The following is a 17,338-nucleotide window of genomic DNA, read 5'->3' on the forward strand; positions in this document are numbered from 1 at the left end:
GTCAGTCTGAACATTCCCAGAGCCCAGCTCTAACTTTTACTTTAGAGATATAAACATAGAACAGTTAAACATATGCAGTCCTGTTTTAAAAACTGAACTTTTAAAGTTTAGGACTTCTATTGTGCTTCTTTGGATAAGTCCTATTTAAATATTGGTAACACAAATTCTATAACTTTTCCACTATTTAACAGCTAACAGAAATCTTTGGTGTGTTTAGGTAAGAATCCATTAGGGTGCAAGCTTCAAAACATGAACATTCAGGCAGCTCTGGCCCCTCTCTTAAAAACTGCTCAACACTGAAGTAGATGGGCATTAAAAGAACATAATAGCTAAGTATTTAAATAAGATTTAAAATGATCAGTGTCATTTCAAGTCTGTAGCATTGGGGTAATAAATAACTTTTCATCATAGATAATTTGTAGTCAGGCCTTTGGATACATTTAAGTTGCTCACAATTACACTCATACTTCCAGTTTCCCATTTTAAAACTATGAATATGAAATTTATTTAAAATGGTAAGAATAGCAGATTTCTGTGGAAATTGGGAAAAATTTTGCCTTAGAATGTAATTCTTATGAGGAATAATTAAGATTCAAACATGACTTCCCATAATTTCTTTGGCATAACCTTGACCAAATCAATATGGAGAGAATTATTTTTAGAGTATGCTTAAAACAGACAATTTGACGGGCTTAAATAACACCAGATTTCATGTTAAATTACACTAGACTTCTAATACAAAATGGTTCTTTTTGAAAAAATTCTTATATCTAGTAAAGAAAAAGTTAAAATTAAAGATACAGAATTCTCTAGAGTTTGACTTTGTTTTATAAACAATACAAGAGACTGAAAAAACAATTTTGTTAGCAACTCACAAGAGATTTATAATTAATCATTATTTCTTTTATAAATAGAAGTAGAGTGCTGTGCTGGAAATAATAACTTTTAAATTTCTTCTTCATCACAAAACTTGAAAATGAACATGCTAAAGTGGGACCTGGCACAATTTATGCTCTAACAAAGATAAACTATGCCAATCCTGTATTACTGTTCATAGGTTAAAATGATCTTGCAAATACTACCATTTCTCTCAAAGTTACAGTGTTGGGCACACTTTAGAAGACAAGGAARAATAAAGAAGCAAGAAAAAAAATGACTATAAAATTATATAGGACTGACTTTAGAAAATTAGACAGTACAATTGTCTAAATTCTTACACACAATTCAGTATCTGATATTACAGACCAAAGAAGAAATAAGAGACCAAATTTTGGTAGCCTAATCTCTCTACACTCGATTTTCTTTTTTGGGGAATCTTTACAGCTCCCTGCCTGGTAATTTTAGAGAATATCTGAATCACTTTCCCAAAGAATCTAGTTCCTATGTCCAATGGCTAGGTCTAAGTGTCAGGCAGAATTTAAATCTTCCAAAGATGTCTGAGGATTCAATTACAATTATATTTTAATTTATATGTAAAGCAAAATTTGAAGTTTTTGTTTTACATTCCTGTCCCCCCATTATGACTTTTAATGAACTAGACATAGCCCTTATTCTTCCAGTATGCTTTCTATTACACTTAAGACATTCGCTCAAAGTGAGATGCAGAAAGGCAAACAATTTTAAATTAATAGGCAGATATGTAATTACATTTTTCATCAACTATCCTTAAAAGATATTTCAGAGCATATTTTTTACAAGACCATCTGTAAGATTTTAAAAACTCTTAAAATCACAAGAAACACTCTCTCAGTATGCATAAAAGTGTGCCTAAATGTTCAAATATTATGTAAACAAACCTGTTTTTCCAAAACTATGCAGAAGACTCATGAGTCYAAATAAAATATAAATCTTAATTGCCATATCAGCCTTCTGTTGGCTAATGGCTTAGAAAGTTAGGTGGAATGTTATGGTCAGGTCACGAATGTTCGTTGTTTGAAATATTTTGTACAGTAGGAGCTGCATCTAGCCCCAGTAAAGTTCCAAGGTATGACTGGTCTCTAGGATCCAACATTTGCTCAGGCCTTACAGGATGAACAATATTTGCAGGTTGTGGAGTGAGAGTATATTTCTCTAGAAACGATAGATCCGTTGCTCGCTGATAATCTGCCTGTTCAGGTTGTGGAGGAAGAATGCCATGCGGCTGAGTAGTATGCTGCACCAGATCAGCCTGAGGTTCAGACATCTGAACTGGTACCAAAGTCACTGGYACACATACTTCTGTAGATACATTCTGTAGCAAAGTTTTGGCTTCTGCTTGATATGCTTTTGACTGTTCCGCATACTGTTTAGCCTCGGTTTGGTAAACTTTGTCATCAGAMGCATACTGTACTGGTAAGGAGACTAGCTTTTCCTCAGAAGAAGATGTCAATGCCTCTTCTGCAGCCTTTGTTCCATGCACATGATCAATATGATATTTCAGTTTGTCTTTTCGTTTAAATGTTGCATTGCAGTGTTGACAATTAAAAGGTCGAGCATCTGAATGAATAACCATGTGTTTTGTTAATGTCTTCTTAATTCTAAAAGACTGATTACAGATTTGACATTTGTATGGTTTCTCACCTATAAAGAAGCAGAACTAAGAATTAAAGACAAAAGGTTATGTTGAGTAAAACCATCTCTCACACATACATATCCAATACATACATTCTATGCATTATAGCATAGAAACAGTTCCACTGAAAAGAAGAGAATACATTTAACAACAATTTGGAATTAAGAGTGTCATTAGAAGTTTGTGTAGGAATAGTATTAGCATACTCTTCACCTTAAATCAATTATCCCAATATTTGAGATTTCTGCCAAGTACACATAATCAGAATAAGTCAAATTTTAAAAGAATCATCTTTAAACTGCTATGATATTGGTATTAAATGAGCTCAATTTGTATTTTTACATATTTCAAAAGGATAATAACTCTCTGAAACATAAGGCACAAAAGATAACACCAAATGTTTAAAGACACAAACCTTTCTGAATGGATTTCAAATCTTTATATAACCAGGATTATATAAATCTTTATATAASGGCAGGAATACGCAATTAACACTAGAAGATTAATGGAAGAGATGTAGAGAGCCTACATACTACAAAGTCTATGTTGAGGATTCTCTATATTTCAAGCAATATATTCATAAGATGGTATTCAGAAGGGCCAAAATATGACCAAGAATAAAAAGAATTGCTGCTTCCTGCTACTGTTGCTATGAGTGCTCAAAAACTGTGAGGTAAATAATTCCATCAATTTTGATTCAAAGATGCCTACGCATAATTTTTTCTTTACCTGAATGTGTCCTAAAATGCATTTCCAAACTTGATTTCCCTTTAAAAACCTTCTTACAGACTTCACATTGATGAAATGTTGCTTTGTATCTTTAAAGAAGAAAACATATTTCATGTTACTTTTTTAAAAAAAATAAACACAAAAAAATTACACTATGAACACAGAACTTTTTGAAATTTTAAACTGCAAAATAGCTGAATTTCCAAGTTTGCACATTTCTTCACTTCGTATTTCCCAGCATCTATATATCAATTAGGTCAATTAAATTATTTTCTATATTCGGTATTATCCTCTGCTGGATGAAAAGATTGCCACTTAGCAAAGGCAATTAAAAACTTTTCTGACTCCAAACCAAAAACTTTTCTGATCCCAAATATAAGCTGTAAGCAACATCTTTGCCTATAATCCACAAGAGGCTTTTGCTGTGGCAGAATTGTGCCACAAGTTAAGTATTAGGAATGGTTTAGGCTACTGGCTACCAGGAAAGAACAAATATAAAATAAACAGACAACAAACCAAACTTCCGACACAGACAAGTTTATAATGACTTTTATACAATGATAATGAATAAAACATTTAAAATACATGATTTGGAAAACAATTGTATTTCAGTTTATTTGAAAATATCTGAAAGATTTATTTCTGGAAAAATTAAAAACCCTACTGTATTTTCAATTCATATACACACTTAGAGTTTCAGAGTTTTTATCTAATTTCAAAGCTATTGAACTACTACCAGCTTCTAAAATAGGTAAGTGTGGGAAAGTTTTCACAGTGCTTAGATGAAGGCTGATAATTTAGTTTTAACTTAAAAATAAGAGATATTATAGCAAAATAACTATCTAGAACAACAGTAAGACAATCTCCACTGGATTAAGATTTGATTCTTTAYCAAGATTCTATTTACTTAATTATGCAACAAGGAAAAAGTTGTTTAAATTGTGAAGACAATTTTCCAACATCCATTTCAAACCATAATAATGATATCTCTATCAAGAACTAAAGAAATGCACGACAAATGCAGACAACTACAATTCTGTATGAATGTGCAAGCCGTAACAAAACTTCAGTCTACAGTACAGAAGTGTTTATTACCAAAAATATACTTACTTCTGCCAAACTTTTTCTCCTAGATGAACACTTTTATAATGAACAGTGAGATGATCTCTACGGCCAAAACACTTTCCACATTCCTCACACTGATGTGCTTTTTCACCTTTAAAGGCAAAATTCAACAAATTTGAGTTAAATCTTCTGGAGCTTTTGCATTCTTCTAAACTGTGTAACAGCTGTAACTGTAACACACAAAATACAGCCACATCCATGAACAAAGTCCAGCCAATCAAGCTCTTCCATACCTGTTTCAGCATTTATACCAAAGGATCCTGTTTTACCAGAGGATAAAATTCAGAATGTAGGGCTAATTCTATCAGAATAGGAATTTTTACCACTCTATTTATGGCTATTACTGATCTTTTTCTCACTCCTACATGCATGCTCACTAGTTAGGGGGACACTTCCCCAAACACCTACTGAATGAGAAGAAAAAGGACATTTAAAAGAATGACTAGAAATCCACTCTCTTCTTTACGTCCTACAATTTGTTTATTCAAAAATTTATATTCAAGAGGCTTTAAAACACAAACTTATTTAAACATACAACTTAGTTCTAGCCACCCATTTTTAGAGCTTTAAATTACATCTAAGTGGGTTTTCTTTATTRTCCTGATTTACATATTTACCTTTTTCTTTTATGCTGCTGTTTAAAAGTATCTTGATTCTTTTTAGTCATCTGGAGATCTTCTACAAAGTGGCAGAATGTTTCTTCTCATGTAAGCAGGAGGAGTGTGGACAGTCAAAGAATGTAACTTTCTAGAGGAGGGGGAAAAGCAAATAGAGTAGAAAAGAGGATTTTTTTGGTGCTTGAGTTTTCAAAGATTTCTTTATTTTATAGCAGACATGATTACAAACACTAAAAAAAGAAGCTGTCCTTCAAAATAATGGCTCGGGAAGTTTAGACTCTGATCACTTTCATATTTTCATGATGCCTAGAAAATAATTTGCCTCCTAGAAGGCCACATTCCCTTTGAATCCTGCTCTGCAAAAGGAAGTCCCTAGTGGATGCTCCCTCTTCCTATAGATCTGATAACCTTTCTGCTATCAATGCAATATAAAGATTTTCAAAATTCCTTCTTCCTCATGATCATTCCCCTCTGGTTTTTCTCAGGGTTAACTCCCACCATCTTCCTTTCTTCCCCCTTTCCGTAACAGAGAACTTCAGAAACTCCTCTTTGATGCTCTTACATTAAAGTGATCAGTGTACAAACTTAGGCAGAGATTGTGACAGCTTCTTCTGTGTTGTGATATTAATGTTTCAGGCACTTGCTATTAAAAAAAAGAAATCTGAACTCATAAAAATCCCCTTTTTCACTTTTGCTTTTTTTTTWAAAAAAACAATTCAGAGTTACATATTTTTGTTACATGTTTTTGACTGTCCCTCAGCTTTGTATGTTAACATGGAGGAAACATTTGGCTTTTAAACCTTCAAAATAATATAAGGAGATTAACCCTACTTCAGCACAGCTTAAAAATAATGAGGAACATTTATCAGGCATAAAATACTACTGGCAATGGAAAAAACACATGATTAATTTTCTTATTACACTTATATTTGTTTATTTCAAAATAGCAATTTTGAGTCAATTCTTAAAGAAAATGCCTACCTGAGTGTATTTTTTTGTGTTTGGTCAGATGGTCATGCCGAATAAATGTTTTCCCACACTCTTCACATTCATATCTCTTGTCATCATGGTGGACTCGTAGATGAAGTCTGTATTAGAACAGAAAGAAATACACTCCCATATTACTATTTGAGATTAACAAGATTGTAGCCATAAATGTAACCACCAAATGTACTTTTGTTAACATAATCTACACATCAAATTCAGTGCAAGATACCAGAAAGCTCATTTTTTTAATAGCTCACACAAATATTGGGAACTAGCTTCCAGCTGAGGTATTAACTACTCTTAAAAGGCCAGAGAGAACACAGCTAAACTCTCATATCTGAAATTAATTTAGCAGGATATTTTATTTCTCCACCAATCTTCTCCTTGAATAATAAAGATGCAATAGTTTAGATGTACAAGAAAGTAAATTTTGATATAACAGCCACATGCATTCCATCTACGCTGAAACCACAAACATGTCTTGTGTTAAAATTTAAATGATTTTTCACAGAATACTAGCATATTTTCAAAATCTAAACATTTTTAAAGCATTTACTAATGCTCTTAGAGTTGGAATAAATCAAAATACATACCTTACGAAGAACTATTTTGATAAAAAATACATATAAATTATCACATAAGAGACACTTCAGCATCTCAATATACTAAAAGTCTGTACCTGTAAGAGCTTCCATGACGAAAACTCTGCCCACAAATACTGCAAAGATGAGGCTTCTCTCCACTATGAATTCTCAAGTGTTCTTTCAAAGTTGTGCTGTTAAACAAAGACAGTAAAATTTAATTTTAAGCACTCTGTCACTGCCACTTCTAAGTGAAGACAGAATTTCATGTTCTCCATTTTTTTAAGTTTATATATTTATTTATTTAACTCTGATAGATCACAGTGTATCCAAGTAACTGGGTCAATTTATACAGATATACCCACGTATGTATACATTCAAATGTAATACAACAACCTATTTACTAAACAGGTGGCTCTGGAAACAAGATAATCAAAGAAACATCATGCAAACATTCATCTGGACAACATATATTAAAGAAAATCTGGTCTGGACAGTATTTAATGTAATAATCTTCTTGTTATTATTGATATCRTTTTATTGAAGACTTATAGACACTCTCAGCACAAGGTATGTATCACCTTGATGTTGACCTGATTTACCCAGGTAATTGAAATAACTATAATATTCCCTTTCATGAAGACTAAAGAGCAAGAAGTTTAATGTAGATACAAACCATATTAAGCCATAGCTTTGAAGTCAAAATAAATGGAATCTAGTTAATTCACACAGAACTTACTTAAAATATAAAAATATATATTTTATATGTATTYGTATTTTACAATCATATTTATTACATATATTTGCATATGTACGCACACACATACACCTATGTATACATATGTAAGCTTACTTCTACTATCACCTTTCAAAGGTAAAAAGAAAAAATAATTATGCAGGTGAACATTCCAAACAAAGGAATCAGACAATAAAGCAATAAAATTTACTGTGTACAGAACTGATAGGTATAGGTGTGGGTGGGTACACAAAGCAAAACAAAAAATTCTTTGATCTCATTCCACTACTAAATATTATTTGTCAAAGATACTTTCCATGCTTTCCATTACAAGTTTATGATATCTAATGACAGCAGGAACATTTAAATATTCAACTGCATTGCATAATTTAAATGAAACTTGAAACACAGATAAATTTACTTTTTTTTTGTCTTAAAGAATAAAATGCACTTTTGAATAGAAAGACTAACTGTTTACTACTTCATTATGGCATTAGTACACTTTATTTTAATACCTGCATACTCCATTTACCAAACCACTAGAAAATACACACCAAACAGAACCTGTTAGGGACAAGTTGTCTTTTTACAACACTTCAGAGGTTCTTTGCCAATCATTGGAAAAAAACTGAAGAGAACATAATACAGTGTACAAGATCTCAGAACTTTTCATTTCATACTCCCCAAACAACACATAACTTGAATCTTAGCCACATTAATTAAAATGAAGTTGACTTCTGTCAAAGGAAAAAAATACAGTTTCTGTTTCAGAAGCTAAATAAAAATCACTACCTGGAAYACTTCAGACTTGAAAAGAAGATACCTTTAACACAGAGCAGTACAAACATTAATGCACTGAAGACATATGAACAATTGTTTAAAATTCATTTTTTTCCCTCAACACACCTAGAAAAGAAAATGAGTGAGGGGCAAAGAAGGAAAGTTATTTCCGCAGCTTCTATGCATTCCAATCTACTAAGGGACTGAACTGCATTAAAGAGTTTATTCTATATTTCTATTAATTRTAATTTAGAACTATATACCTGGACAAGCATAAAACAGACTTTATTACTCAGTATTTAGAGCTCTCATTTTTCAAAGTGCTAAATTAACAAAATTTTTCTCCCTTTAAGAAGAGGTAAAGGTTTTACAGTATTATTCCATCATCTGTAAAAACTGTTTTTATAAAAGTCCAGTTTCTTCTTAGTCATTCTCATAAAGTGTTCCTCATCTTCCTGTCCTCATCAGTGTATTTGCCAAAATATCTATGGTAGAAAACYTTTTTCCCAAGGAAAGGTAAGATATTCTTGCACAACATAGGAATCTGAACTGAAGTAAAGACTTAACGCAGTTCTACTTTGTAATCAATTACTTACCATCTAAATACAAGGATGATAAATATATCAGAAACTTGCTTACTACCTGTGGTTCTGACACTACTTTCTGATACACTAGTCCTCTGAAATGGACTCACTTACCTTAAAAACTCAAAGTCAAAATATTTTCATTACATTCAGAAGCATGCCAAATATTTCTCTGTCTTACTAATGTTCAGATAGTTACACAATTCCTTACCGTTCCCTAACGGATTTTCCACAGATGAAACATGTCCATTTTCTCTTTCCTCCATGAGTACATTCTATATGGCGTTTCAGATTTCCTGTATCATTAAATTGACGGCCACAAATATCACAAGGAAAAGGCCCTATAAGGAGACAAACACAAAATATTAACTGTTGGTTAATCAAACAAGATGTACAAATTGGCAACTTGTGAAAAATCTGGTCAACCGACAAAGCAAGAGTTTTGTCTAACAGATGATGAAACTTTATAGTACAGTCAGCATACTTTAATTATACTTCTTGCAATTTCTCCTTGAATAAATATTTTGAAAACTTGGAATTTTTATAAGTATCATAATTGTAAAGCAAAAAATTAGCATTAATAGACAAAAAAAATTAAGCTTACTTAGACTGTTCCAGAAAACAGATTTCCATTACTACTACTCATTTGTTACCTAGTTCCTAACTGGCAGAAATGTTTTTCTTAGTACAAAGAGGGAAAACTTCAGGAAAATCTGACTGTAGTCAATTTATGCAAAACAGTATTAAAACACACCCTGCTACCTGTTCTCCTTCAAACTTTGCACTTATATTTACATTCATGTATTATAATACCACGCTCATATACTTGAATAGAAAAGTAATAAAATATAAACAACAACAACAACAACAAACCCCAGAAAATCTAGAAGAGAAGCAATTGGAAAAGGCATGGAGAGGGTGCAAACCAGACTGATCAGGGCATACAATGGTGGAGGAGGATTTTACTTTAAATCTACTGTTTACATGTCAGAAGGAGGTTTCTATACCAAGATGGAATTTTTCTTGATGTTTCAATCTTGCAAATCGTGATTTAAAGTGCTCTTCACAATAGGTACACTTGAAGGGTTTATCCTGAGAGTGAAGAATCATGTGTTCTTCTAAATGGGGTCTTCGAGTGAAAGATTTCTTACAAATCTGAAACAATAATACACTTGGTCAGAGACACATCAGTTATAACCAGATTTTTTTCCCCATTTACAAAACTTTGGAAGTTTAGTCCATCTGCAGTCTGCCACAATGTAAAATTAAACAAAACATGTATTCTTAAAAAGCACATTTCATCCCAACTTGTACAGCCTTGCCTTACATAAAGCCTAATGAACTGCTCTATATAAGCTATGATGCAGATCCATGGCCCAGATCAAGCGACTGACTACTCCTACATACAACCAGATGTTCCACATAAGCAGCAGCTTTTAAAAAATTCCACTTAAGCAAAAAAAAAAAAAATCCATATACAAAGAGTTCACCAAACCACTCATCTGATAAGAATGCTTCCCAAGAGGAAAGCATCAACTCTACAAAACATCAATTCCCTCTTTTAAAGTGTTTCACAGTTAGTAACAAAGGAAATCTATAACATGCTCAAATAAAATAACTTAATCTGCAAGGTAATACCCTCTGATCACAGTACGTTCAATCATGGTGCATCACCTGCAGAATGAACACTAATAATTCCTACAGCAAGTTTCCAAATGTCCTACTATGTATTTATACACCAAAAYTTACAAACAAAGCAAGATTAATAATTATATCATGTTATAGCACCTAATGCTACAACCTCCTAGGCATATAGCTGAGTTAGCATAAACATCTGTCTGGCCAGCAAAAGTATACTGATTTGTTACAAAAGAAGAAAGAAAAAAATGTATATGTATAATTTCACATATATCCCTCTCCTGGGGAAAACCAAGGAAAGAATTCTATGCTTTCATATGTAGATTTAGCGCATATTTACAACTCTGCTGGCATGTATATGCAGCTGAATGAGAAAATCTCATAATTAACTTGTTTTCATCACTATTGAGGAAGCCTTCTAAAAAAGTATACTTTGTGGTCAATATATGAAGCTCATAATTAATGGGAAAGCAAATACTCTGATCTTTAATTGTAACACTCAAGTCTGTAAATAAATGCATTTTTATAAGGATAATAGCTGATCACATGAAGAAAATACTATATTCAACTATTTTAAAACACAGTTTAACAGTAGCTACTCAATCACAAGCTGTACATACAGAATACAGTTCAGATTTTAATTCAGTGCATAAAGAATAAATTCATASTATGGCTTACAAAGCTTACTGAGATTTTGCAAATATTTGAATATTTTCATTTTAATATTCAAGTCACAAAATAAAATAGTAGCTATATGAAAAAAAACAGAAAAAAGCCCTAAAAGGCTGAAGTAGTACTTACATCACATTTCCAACCTTCACTCTTTGTCTTCTTGATAGAAAGAAATTCTTGTACATTCTCTGGATGAAACCTAGGAGGAAGGCGCTGAGAAATTGACTGAAAATGCTTTCACATTAATTAGCATATTAAACAAAGGCAGTCACTTCCAATTCTTTTCAATTCTCCATTTGTTATAAGTTTTTTGGAGGAGGAAAAAAGTGCCAGAGTTCAAATATAAACATAAGTCTTGACTTGAAATTAAAAAAAAAAAAAACATCATGAGTTTAATACAATAAATAAAGATTAGGTCAAGCATATTTTCATTTGCTCACAAACATTTTGAAAGACCATGGAATTCTAATTGAGATATTAAATCCAGACTGTATTCAATTCCTTTCTTTGTAAATAAGCAGAGTAATTATAACTTTCTAAGATGAAGATCACCCAAATACTGAATTCGCCTGTCTAAACTTTGTGTTTTATGAAAGGTGATCATCAAACCAGTACAAAAGAATATTAAGAATATTAAGTATTCAATTCTAAAGAATAAGAAACTGTAAAGCAGTGCTGACTATAAGACCCTGTAGGATCCCATATGACAATTGGTAAGACAGAGGATTGTTTCAACGATTAYGCTTTATGGATGGGGAAACAGAAAAGAGTGACATGTAAATAGTAACACCTTAAAWTTAGACTTGTTATAAACAATTGATTCACCTAAAGGAATCTGCATGGGAACAGTTTATCAATCCATCATTGTCACCAGGATAGTATCAATGTCTAAAAACAGGCAAGTTATTTTCTTCATAATTCAGGTAAGACATTCTTTGGAAATTTCCAAATTAGAAAATACAGATACTTACTAAGACTATTGTGCTCCAAAGTTAGCTGAATATGACATGCTAACATTTATAGTAAAACTATGGTAGAAGTAACATGATAGAGCTGCTCTGCAATTGCTTTCAGTCAGTTTCTATGCACTCTACATGGTAGGTAAACTGATACTGCTAATTCCTGTGAAAAAGTCTTTATTTTAATATCCAATTTCAAAACTAAAGCTAAAAGTTTTCTTGTGTGTATGCACATGCAAACTCTTATCTTAGCTTTTGAATTGGGAAAATGTTTCTTCAGACGTACGAGACAAATGTACTTATACTTGCCTCTTCACATGTTTTGCTAAAGTCTTCTTACTTGCATGCAGCTTATTGCAGTAGGGACATTTGTGCTCCTTTTTATGAAAGTCAGTATCATTAGCATGTTTCTTTCTGTGCACTGTCAGGTTGGACTTGGTTGAATAGCGTTGATGGCATATATCACACTCAAAAGGCTTCTCACCTGTGTGTACACGTGTGTGGCTCTCATATTTGCCTACAAAATACAACCAAAAAAAAAATCTGTGTTAGCACAAATTGTAACAGGTATCACTGTATCACCTAAAATATGCATGTGTTAGGGTTCATTCCAAATGCTCTCAAATGTAATCAAAGTACCTTCTACACACATCTAAACATTTCTACTGGTGTGTTGATTTGCAGATGAAAACTACACAGTGATTATACAGGCATTTTATCTAAGGTTCCTCTAAAAACTTCCATTTTAACTATTTTCAAGATAAAGGTAAAAATAAAACATTTTGTATTACTGTTAAACCTATGCTAGGATTTGAGCCTCTTGTCCCTACACAATGCTCTGTTCTTAAGCACTGAAAGATATACCACTTTTTCATTACACTGATTTATGAAAGATCTTTTCAGAACAATGAACAGCTAGGTAACAAATTAGTATTTTTAAGCAAGGTTTTTTAAATAACAAAGGATTCAGTGAATGATATACAACCTTGCAAGTGATCTGTATTTGAGACTGAAGATATTACCATATACAAATGGTAGCAAAAATACTACTCTCTCAAGTCTTTCGCACTGCTTGTATTCTCTCTTCTGCTTGTCATTGTCCTTTCCAAGGACGTAATTCAGTCCTACACTGAGGATCTACCCATGTAAAGTCAGTTGAAGGACATCTGTTTTGAACTAGTCATTTTTTTTTCTGTATAATATGCATCACATTTCTAGGAGTTTAGATTTAGAAAATTACCATAAAACACAGATCAATTCTTTACAGCAATATAAGCTCGTGCGGCTCACTTTAAGTATCATTTGATTTAATGCCACTCCTCCTGGTTTTGAGCACAGAAACTAGTATTCTAAGTCACGAAAGTGGAAAGAGAAAAGGGCTTCCACTATGCACAAGATCAAAACACACCATTAGAATCCTAAGTCTTCACAAGCTGTTTCTGTACTGTAGATTTTCAATATTAAAGACAAAGTCCTCAAATTCAGGAAAATTTTTGTTTATTTAAGATATGGCATTACAGGTAAGTCTCACCTTTTTGATGTTGAATAGTTACTATTATATAATCAGTGACCTTGGACAATTCATTTCACCTCAGCCTCAGTATCCCCATCTGTAAAATGTTGATAACACTACTTACCAGGCTGTTGTTAAGGTCAACTAGTTAATGCTTGTCAAGTGCTTTAAAAATGAAGAACAGTATAAAAAAGCTAATTCACAAATCCATAATTCATAATTAATTCATATAAATTCAAAAATAAAGACAACCAATAATTGAATATACATTCAAAATAAATGCATAGTTCATAAATATAAAATATTTGTTATAGTCCAGTTTTTGGTAACAAATAGGAAAATAAGAACTGCTTTCATGTTTATATTAAACTATTCCTTGAACAGCAAGCTAAATAGACTGTTAGTAGGAATTAACACACACACACGTATCASACACCCCATTTTTATAAATTCTAAAAAACTTCAAAATGATGAATGACACAATGAAGCTACGATACGAACAGTAAAAAGAAAAAAGAAAAAAACACCTAATACTATGAGGAACTATTTCTTTCCTACTTCTCCTGAGCTAAAGGGAGTCAATACCTTAAACAACCATAATTCAACATTTATTTATCATTCCAGTTGAAGGAAAACWAGAATAAGAATTCTGGAATCCAGCAGGATTTGACCTTTACTACGGAAACAGAGGACAGGAAAGCCCTGGATGAGCCAAGATTGGAACTTTGACTCCTCTGATATTTGGAGTAACTACCACACTTAGGTTTGACTGTAATAAACACTACCCTAATAAATCAGTTTAAGCTGCCAAAATATTACTTCATGTTAACCACAGACCATGAAAAATCAYGCTAGAAGTCAGAGTGACCTGGTCTTAAGCATAGAATAGAAGAATTTCAGACTGTGACATAATGCTGTTTTTGTACAGCAATAGTAAATTGGAGCCTAGTTTCTTGAAATGAGTTTAGAGGTAAACACAATTTAGATTTCAGACTCCAAGCCGTTTACCTTGTATACTTTCGTAGATTTCCCTCCCTTTTCAAGGCTGCTTTCATATGCCATTCTAACAGTCAGAATCCAGAGTAATAAAAGTGTGATAAACTTAGTATTCGCAGATTTTTATAAAATGTAATTAGTCAGTTCATTTATTCACATTGATTAGCATCACAGAAATAATATACACTTATTAAAAATGGCATCATATTGGGTTGGGGGAAAAAAACAGACATTCCAATCTTCATTCTATAGGAAAGAGAAACTACTCATTTTATTTCCCACACGAATAGCACCACCGTACAGTAAAAAGAGATCTGCCTAACTTGCTCTTACCTATTCGATCAAATTTTTTGTCACACTTAGGACACTGCAGTAGTTTTTTGCTACTGGTTTGAACAATTACTGGGACTAAGCCTTCAGGAATATTTCCCATTGAATCAACTGCCTCAGAACCCTCTTCAGTATCATTATGCTCTTTTTCACTTTGATCTTCGGTATCTGAGTCTTCACCTGATACCTGCTCTTCCTGTCCTTCTTCATCAGCATTGCATTCACTTCCGCTGTCTTCAGATTCGCTTTTATCTGATGTTTCCTTGTCAGAACTGACTTTTTCCAGATTGCTGTCAGATATGTCACCACTTTCATTGTCACTGTTATCAAACTTAGCTGGACATTTACGGTTTCTTGTAGATCGCCTAGCGGAGAAGTCAGCCTTCTCAACCATTTTTAACCCATGTTTTCTTTCCAGTGAAAGAGATTTGTGGGCTCTAGTCAAGTGATTTTCTAAAGACTTCTTGTAACAGAAGCTTCGGCCACAAAAACTGCACTGATGACTATTTAACAGTTTACCAGTCAATTCACTGAGTGTTTCTACTGGTGTTGGGGCATCAGTTAGCACTTCAGACTGTATGTTAGAAACATTTTCATTATTTAGTAACTTGACTGCATCAATGATATCTAAAAATTTGGCTGCTTCCAGCACTAATGGAATTTCATTTTTATATACAAAAAACTCAGAAGTGTACAGAAACTCAAGTAAATGCTGAAAGACAGAATGAGTTACATGATCTAATGTGACAACATCAGTGCTTGGATTTTTGCTCAAACAGGCATGAAAATAACTACTTCCAACAGCTACTACAACTTTGTGAGCACTAAATTCTTTTCCTTCTACAATTATAAGTAAATCACAAAATGATGGATGCTTCTGTCTATCATCATTTAAATACTTAAGCAGATTTTTGTTATACTGCAGTGAGCTTAGGAGCTTTCTTTGTTCTGATGATGGTGAAAGTTCTTGGGAAGATTCAAGGTGATCCGCTGGAGCTACTCCTGCTGACTTGGAGAGAATTTCTTGCTCACAGTCTACTACAAGAATCTGATTCGAAGTATCCTTCTCATGGCCAAGATGAACCTTCTCATTTAGATTTGCAGCGAGCCGTCTCCTTCTCTTCATTGCAGAAGCGCAACTTTGAAATCTGGCGCTTCATAGGTGACTGAAAAAAAATTCTGGGGAAGACCTGCTTCTGCTCCAGATGTTATGGGGAAAATATGTAACAGCAATGTCATAATCTGCAAAAGAATGGCAATAACGATGCTAAATCTTTAACTGTAGCTTCGCGAGACAGGCATCTGCTGTCACTGTCATGCCGACGGGCACTCACTTCRCTCTTACCCCGCAGCTGGGGAGCTGCCGGGAAACTGACAGGGGGCTGCCGGGGGCAGGGGCGCCGCGGCCCTCCCCGCCCATCACCTGTCATCCCGCGGCCAGGCTCGCCGCCCGCCTCGGCCCGGGCCGCGGTCCCTCCGCCGGGGTGGCGGCCCCCCCGCCCTGCCGAGCGGGACGCAAAATGGCGGCGCCCGCCGGCTCCTCCCCTCCCGCCTGCCCCGCTGCCCCGGCGGGGCGGCCGCGCGGCCAGACGCACCTGCGCGGCGCCCGGCGCTCCCCGCGGCCCGCTCGGCCGCTAAACGCCGCTGCACTCACTCCTCGCAGACAGCCGCTTCCGCCCGCTTCCGGGTTCCGGCGGCTGACGTCACGCGCAGCCTCCCTCCGCGAAGGCAGCGAGCTGCGGGGTGGGGGAGCCTCCCTGCTGAGCATGCGCGAGGGCACGGCCGCGGGGGCTGGGCGGCCGGGCGCGCGGCTCGGCGGTCGTTACTGGCCGTTGTAGCGGTAACGCGCCGCCAGTTTGAGGCGGTCGCCAGCAGGGCTGCGCTGTGGTGAGGGCCATGGGCTGAGCCGTTCCTTCGGCTGTGCTACTGAGCCGCAGCCGCGAGCGAGGTGCGTTCAAGCCGGGCGGCCAGGGCGGCCGCGGCTCGCGAGGCGTTACCACGGCCGCCGAAACACTTGGTACCTCCAGTCAGTGGTAGGAGTTCAGTAAGGGGAAACAAAGATAGGTTTGATTCATGTGGCATTTCGGAAGCAAGTGTTACAAGTTGGCAGTATGCAGAGCCAGACTTTTTACTAATGACACAAGTTTGATACCGTTTCAACAGAACGAGTGCACAAATACGCAAAGGTAGATTGACCCCAGCGTTTAAAAATACTCTGTAAAAGCAAGTAATGTTAAACTTAATCAGCTGTCCATTACAAATAACTCAGAATGTTGTAGCTACCGGTAGTTTTTCTTAATAATGCCATTATTTTGCATTCACGGTGTCTTTAATATTTCAAAGCACTTCGCATAGCTCCTTGTGAAATTTCYATTGTTTTAATGTCTCTGATGGCAAAAAAGAATGCAGACAAAACACACCAAAGTCTCACAGCTTGGTAAGATATCCACTTGGGGGTGCAGTTTATCAACATACCAAGATATTTCTAGTTCTATTCATTTTATTTTTAGCATTTCGAAGATAACTAATTCCTGGTGACA

At 34.8% G+C, this 17,338-nt stretch overlaps 1 protein-coding gene across 3 annotated transcripts; it reads right to left on the reverse strand.

Annotated features, from left to right (window-relative positions):
- Window positions 1-922: 922 nt before the first annotated feature.
- Window positions 923-16,484, reverse strand: ZBTB41 (zinc finger and BTB domain containing 41). 3 transcript variants are annotated; one of them, XM_085312952.1, is made up of 11 exons: window positions 16,394-16,484; window positions 14,802-16,040; window positions 12,269-12,476; window positions 11,130-11,199; window positions 9,698-9,845; window positions 8,902-9,031; window positions 6,689-6,784; window positions 6,004-6,110; window positions 4,391-4,496; window positions 3,281-3,369; window positions 923-2,559 (listed from the first exon to the last, which is right to left on the reverse strand). In XM_085312952.1, exons 2-11 carry the CDS (start codon window positions 15,922-15,924, stop codon window positions 1,916-1,918), a joined length of 2,721 nt encoding a protein of 906 aa, XP_085169078.1. In that variant the 5' UTR covers window positions 15,925-16,040; window positions 16,394-16,484; the 3' UTR covers window positions 923-1,915. The 3 variants fall into 3 exon arrangements, with proteins under 3 accessions (XP_085169078.1, XP_085169080.1, XP_085169079.1); XM_085312954.1 differs by lacking the exon at window positions 16,394-16,484 and adding an exon at window positions 16,144-16,256; XM_085312953.1 differs by lacking the exon at window positions 16,394-16,484 and adding an exon at window positions 16,133-16,256.
- Window positions 16,485-17,338: the final 854 nt, after the last annotated feature.

The sequence above is a fragment of the Rhea americana genome, unplaced genomic scaffold, assembly GCF_003343005.1.
Source record: "Rhea americana isolate MKP2758 unplaced genomic scaffold, rheAme1 scaffold_371, whole genome shotgun sequence".
Taxonomy (NCBI): Eukaryota; Metazoa; Chordata; class Aves; order Rheiformes; family Rheidae; genus Rhea; species Rhea americana.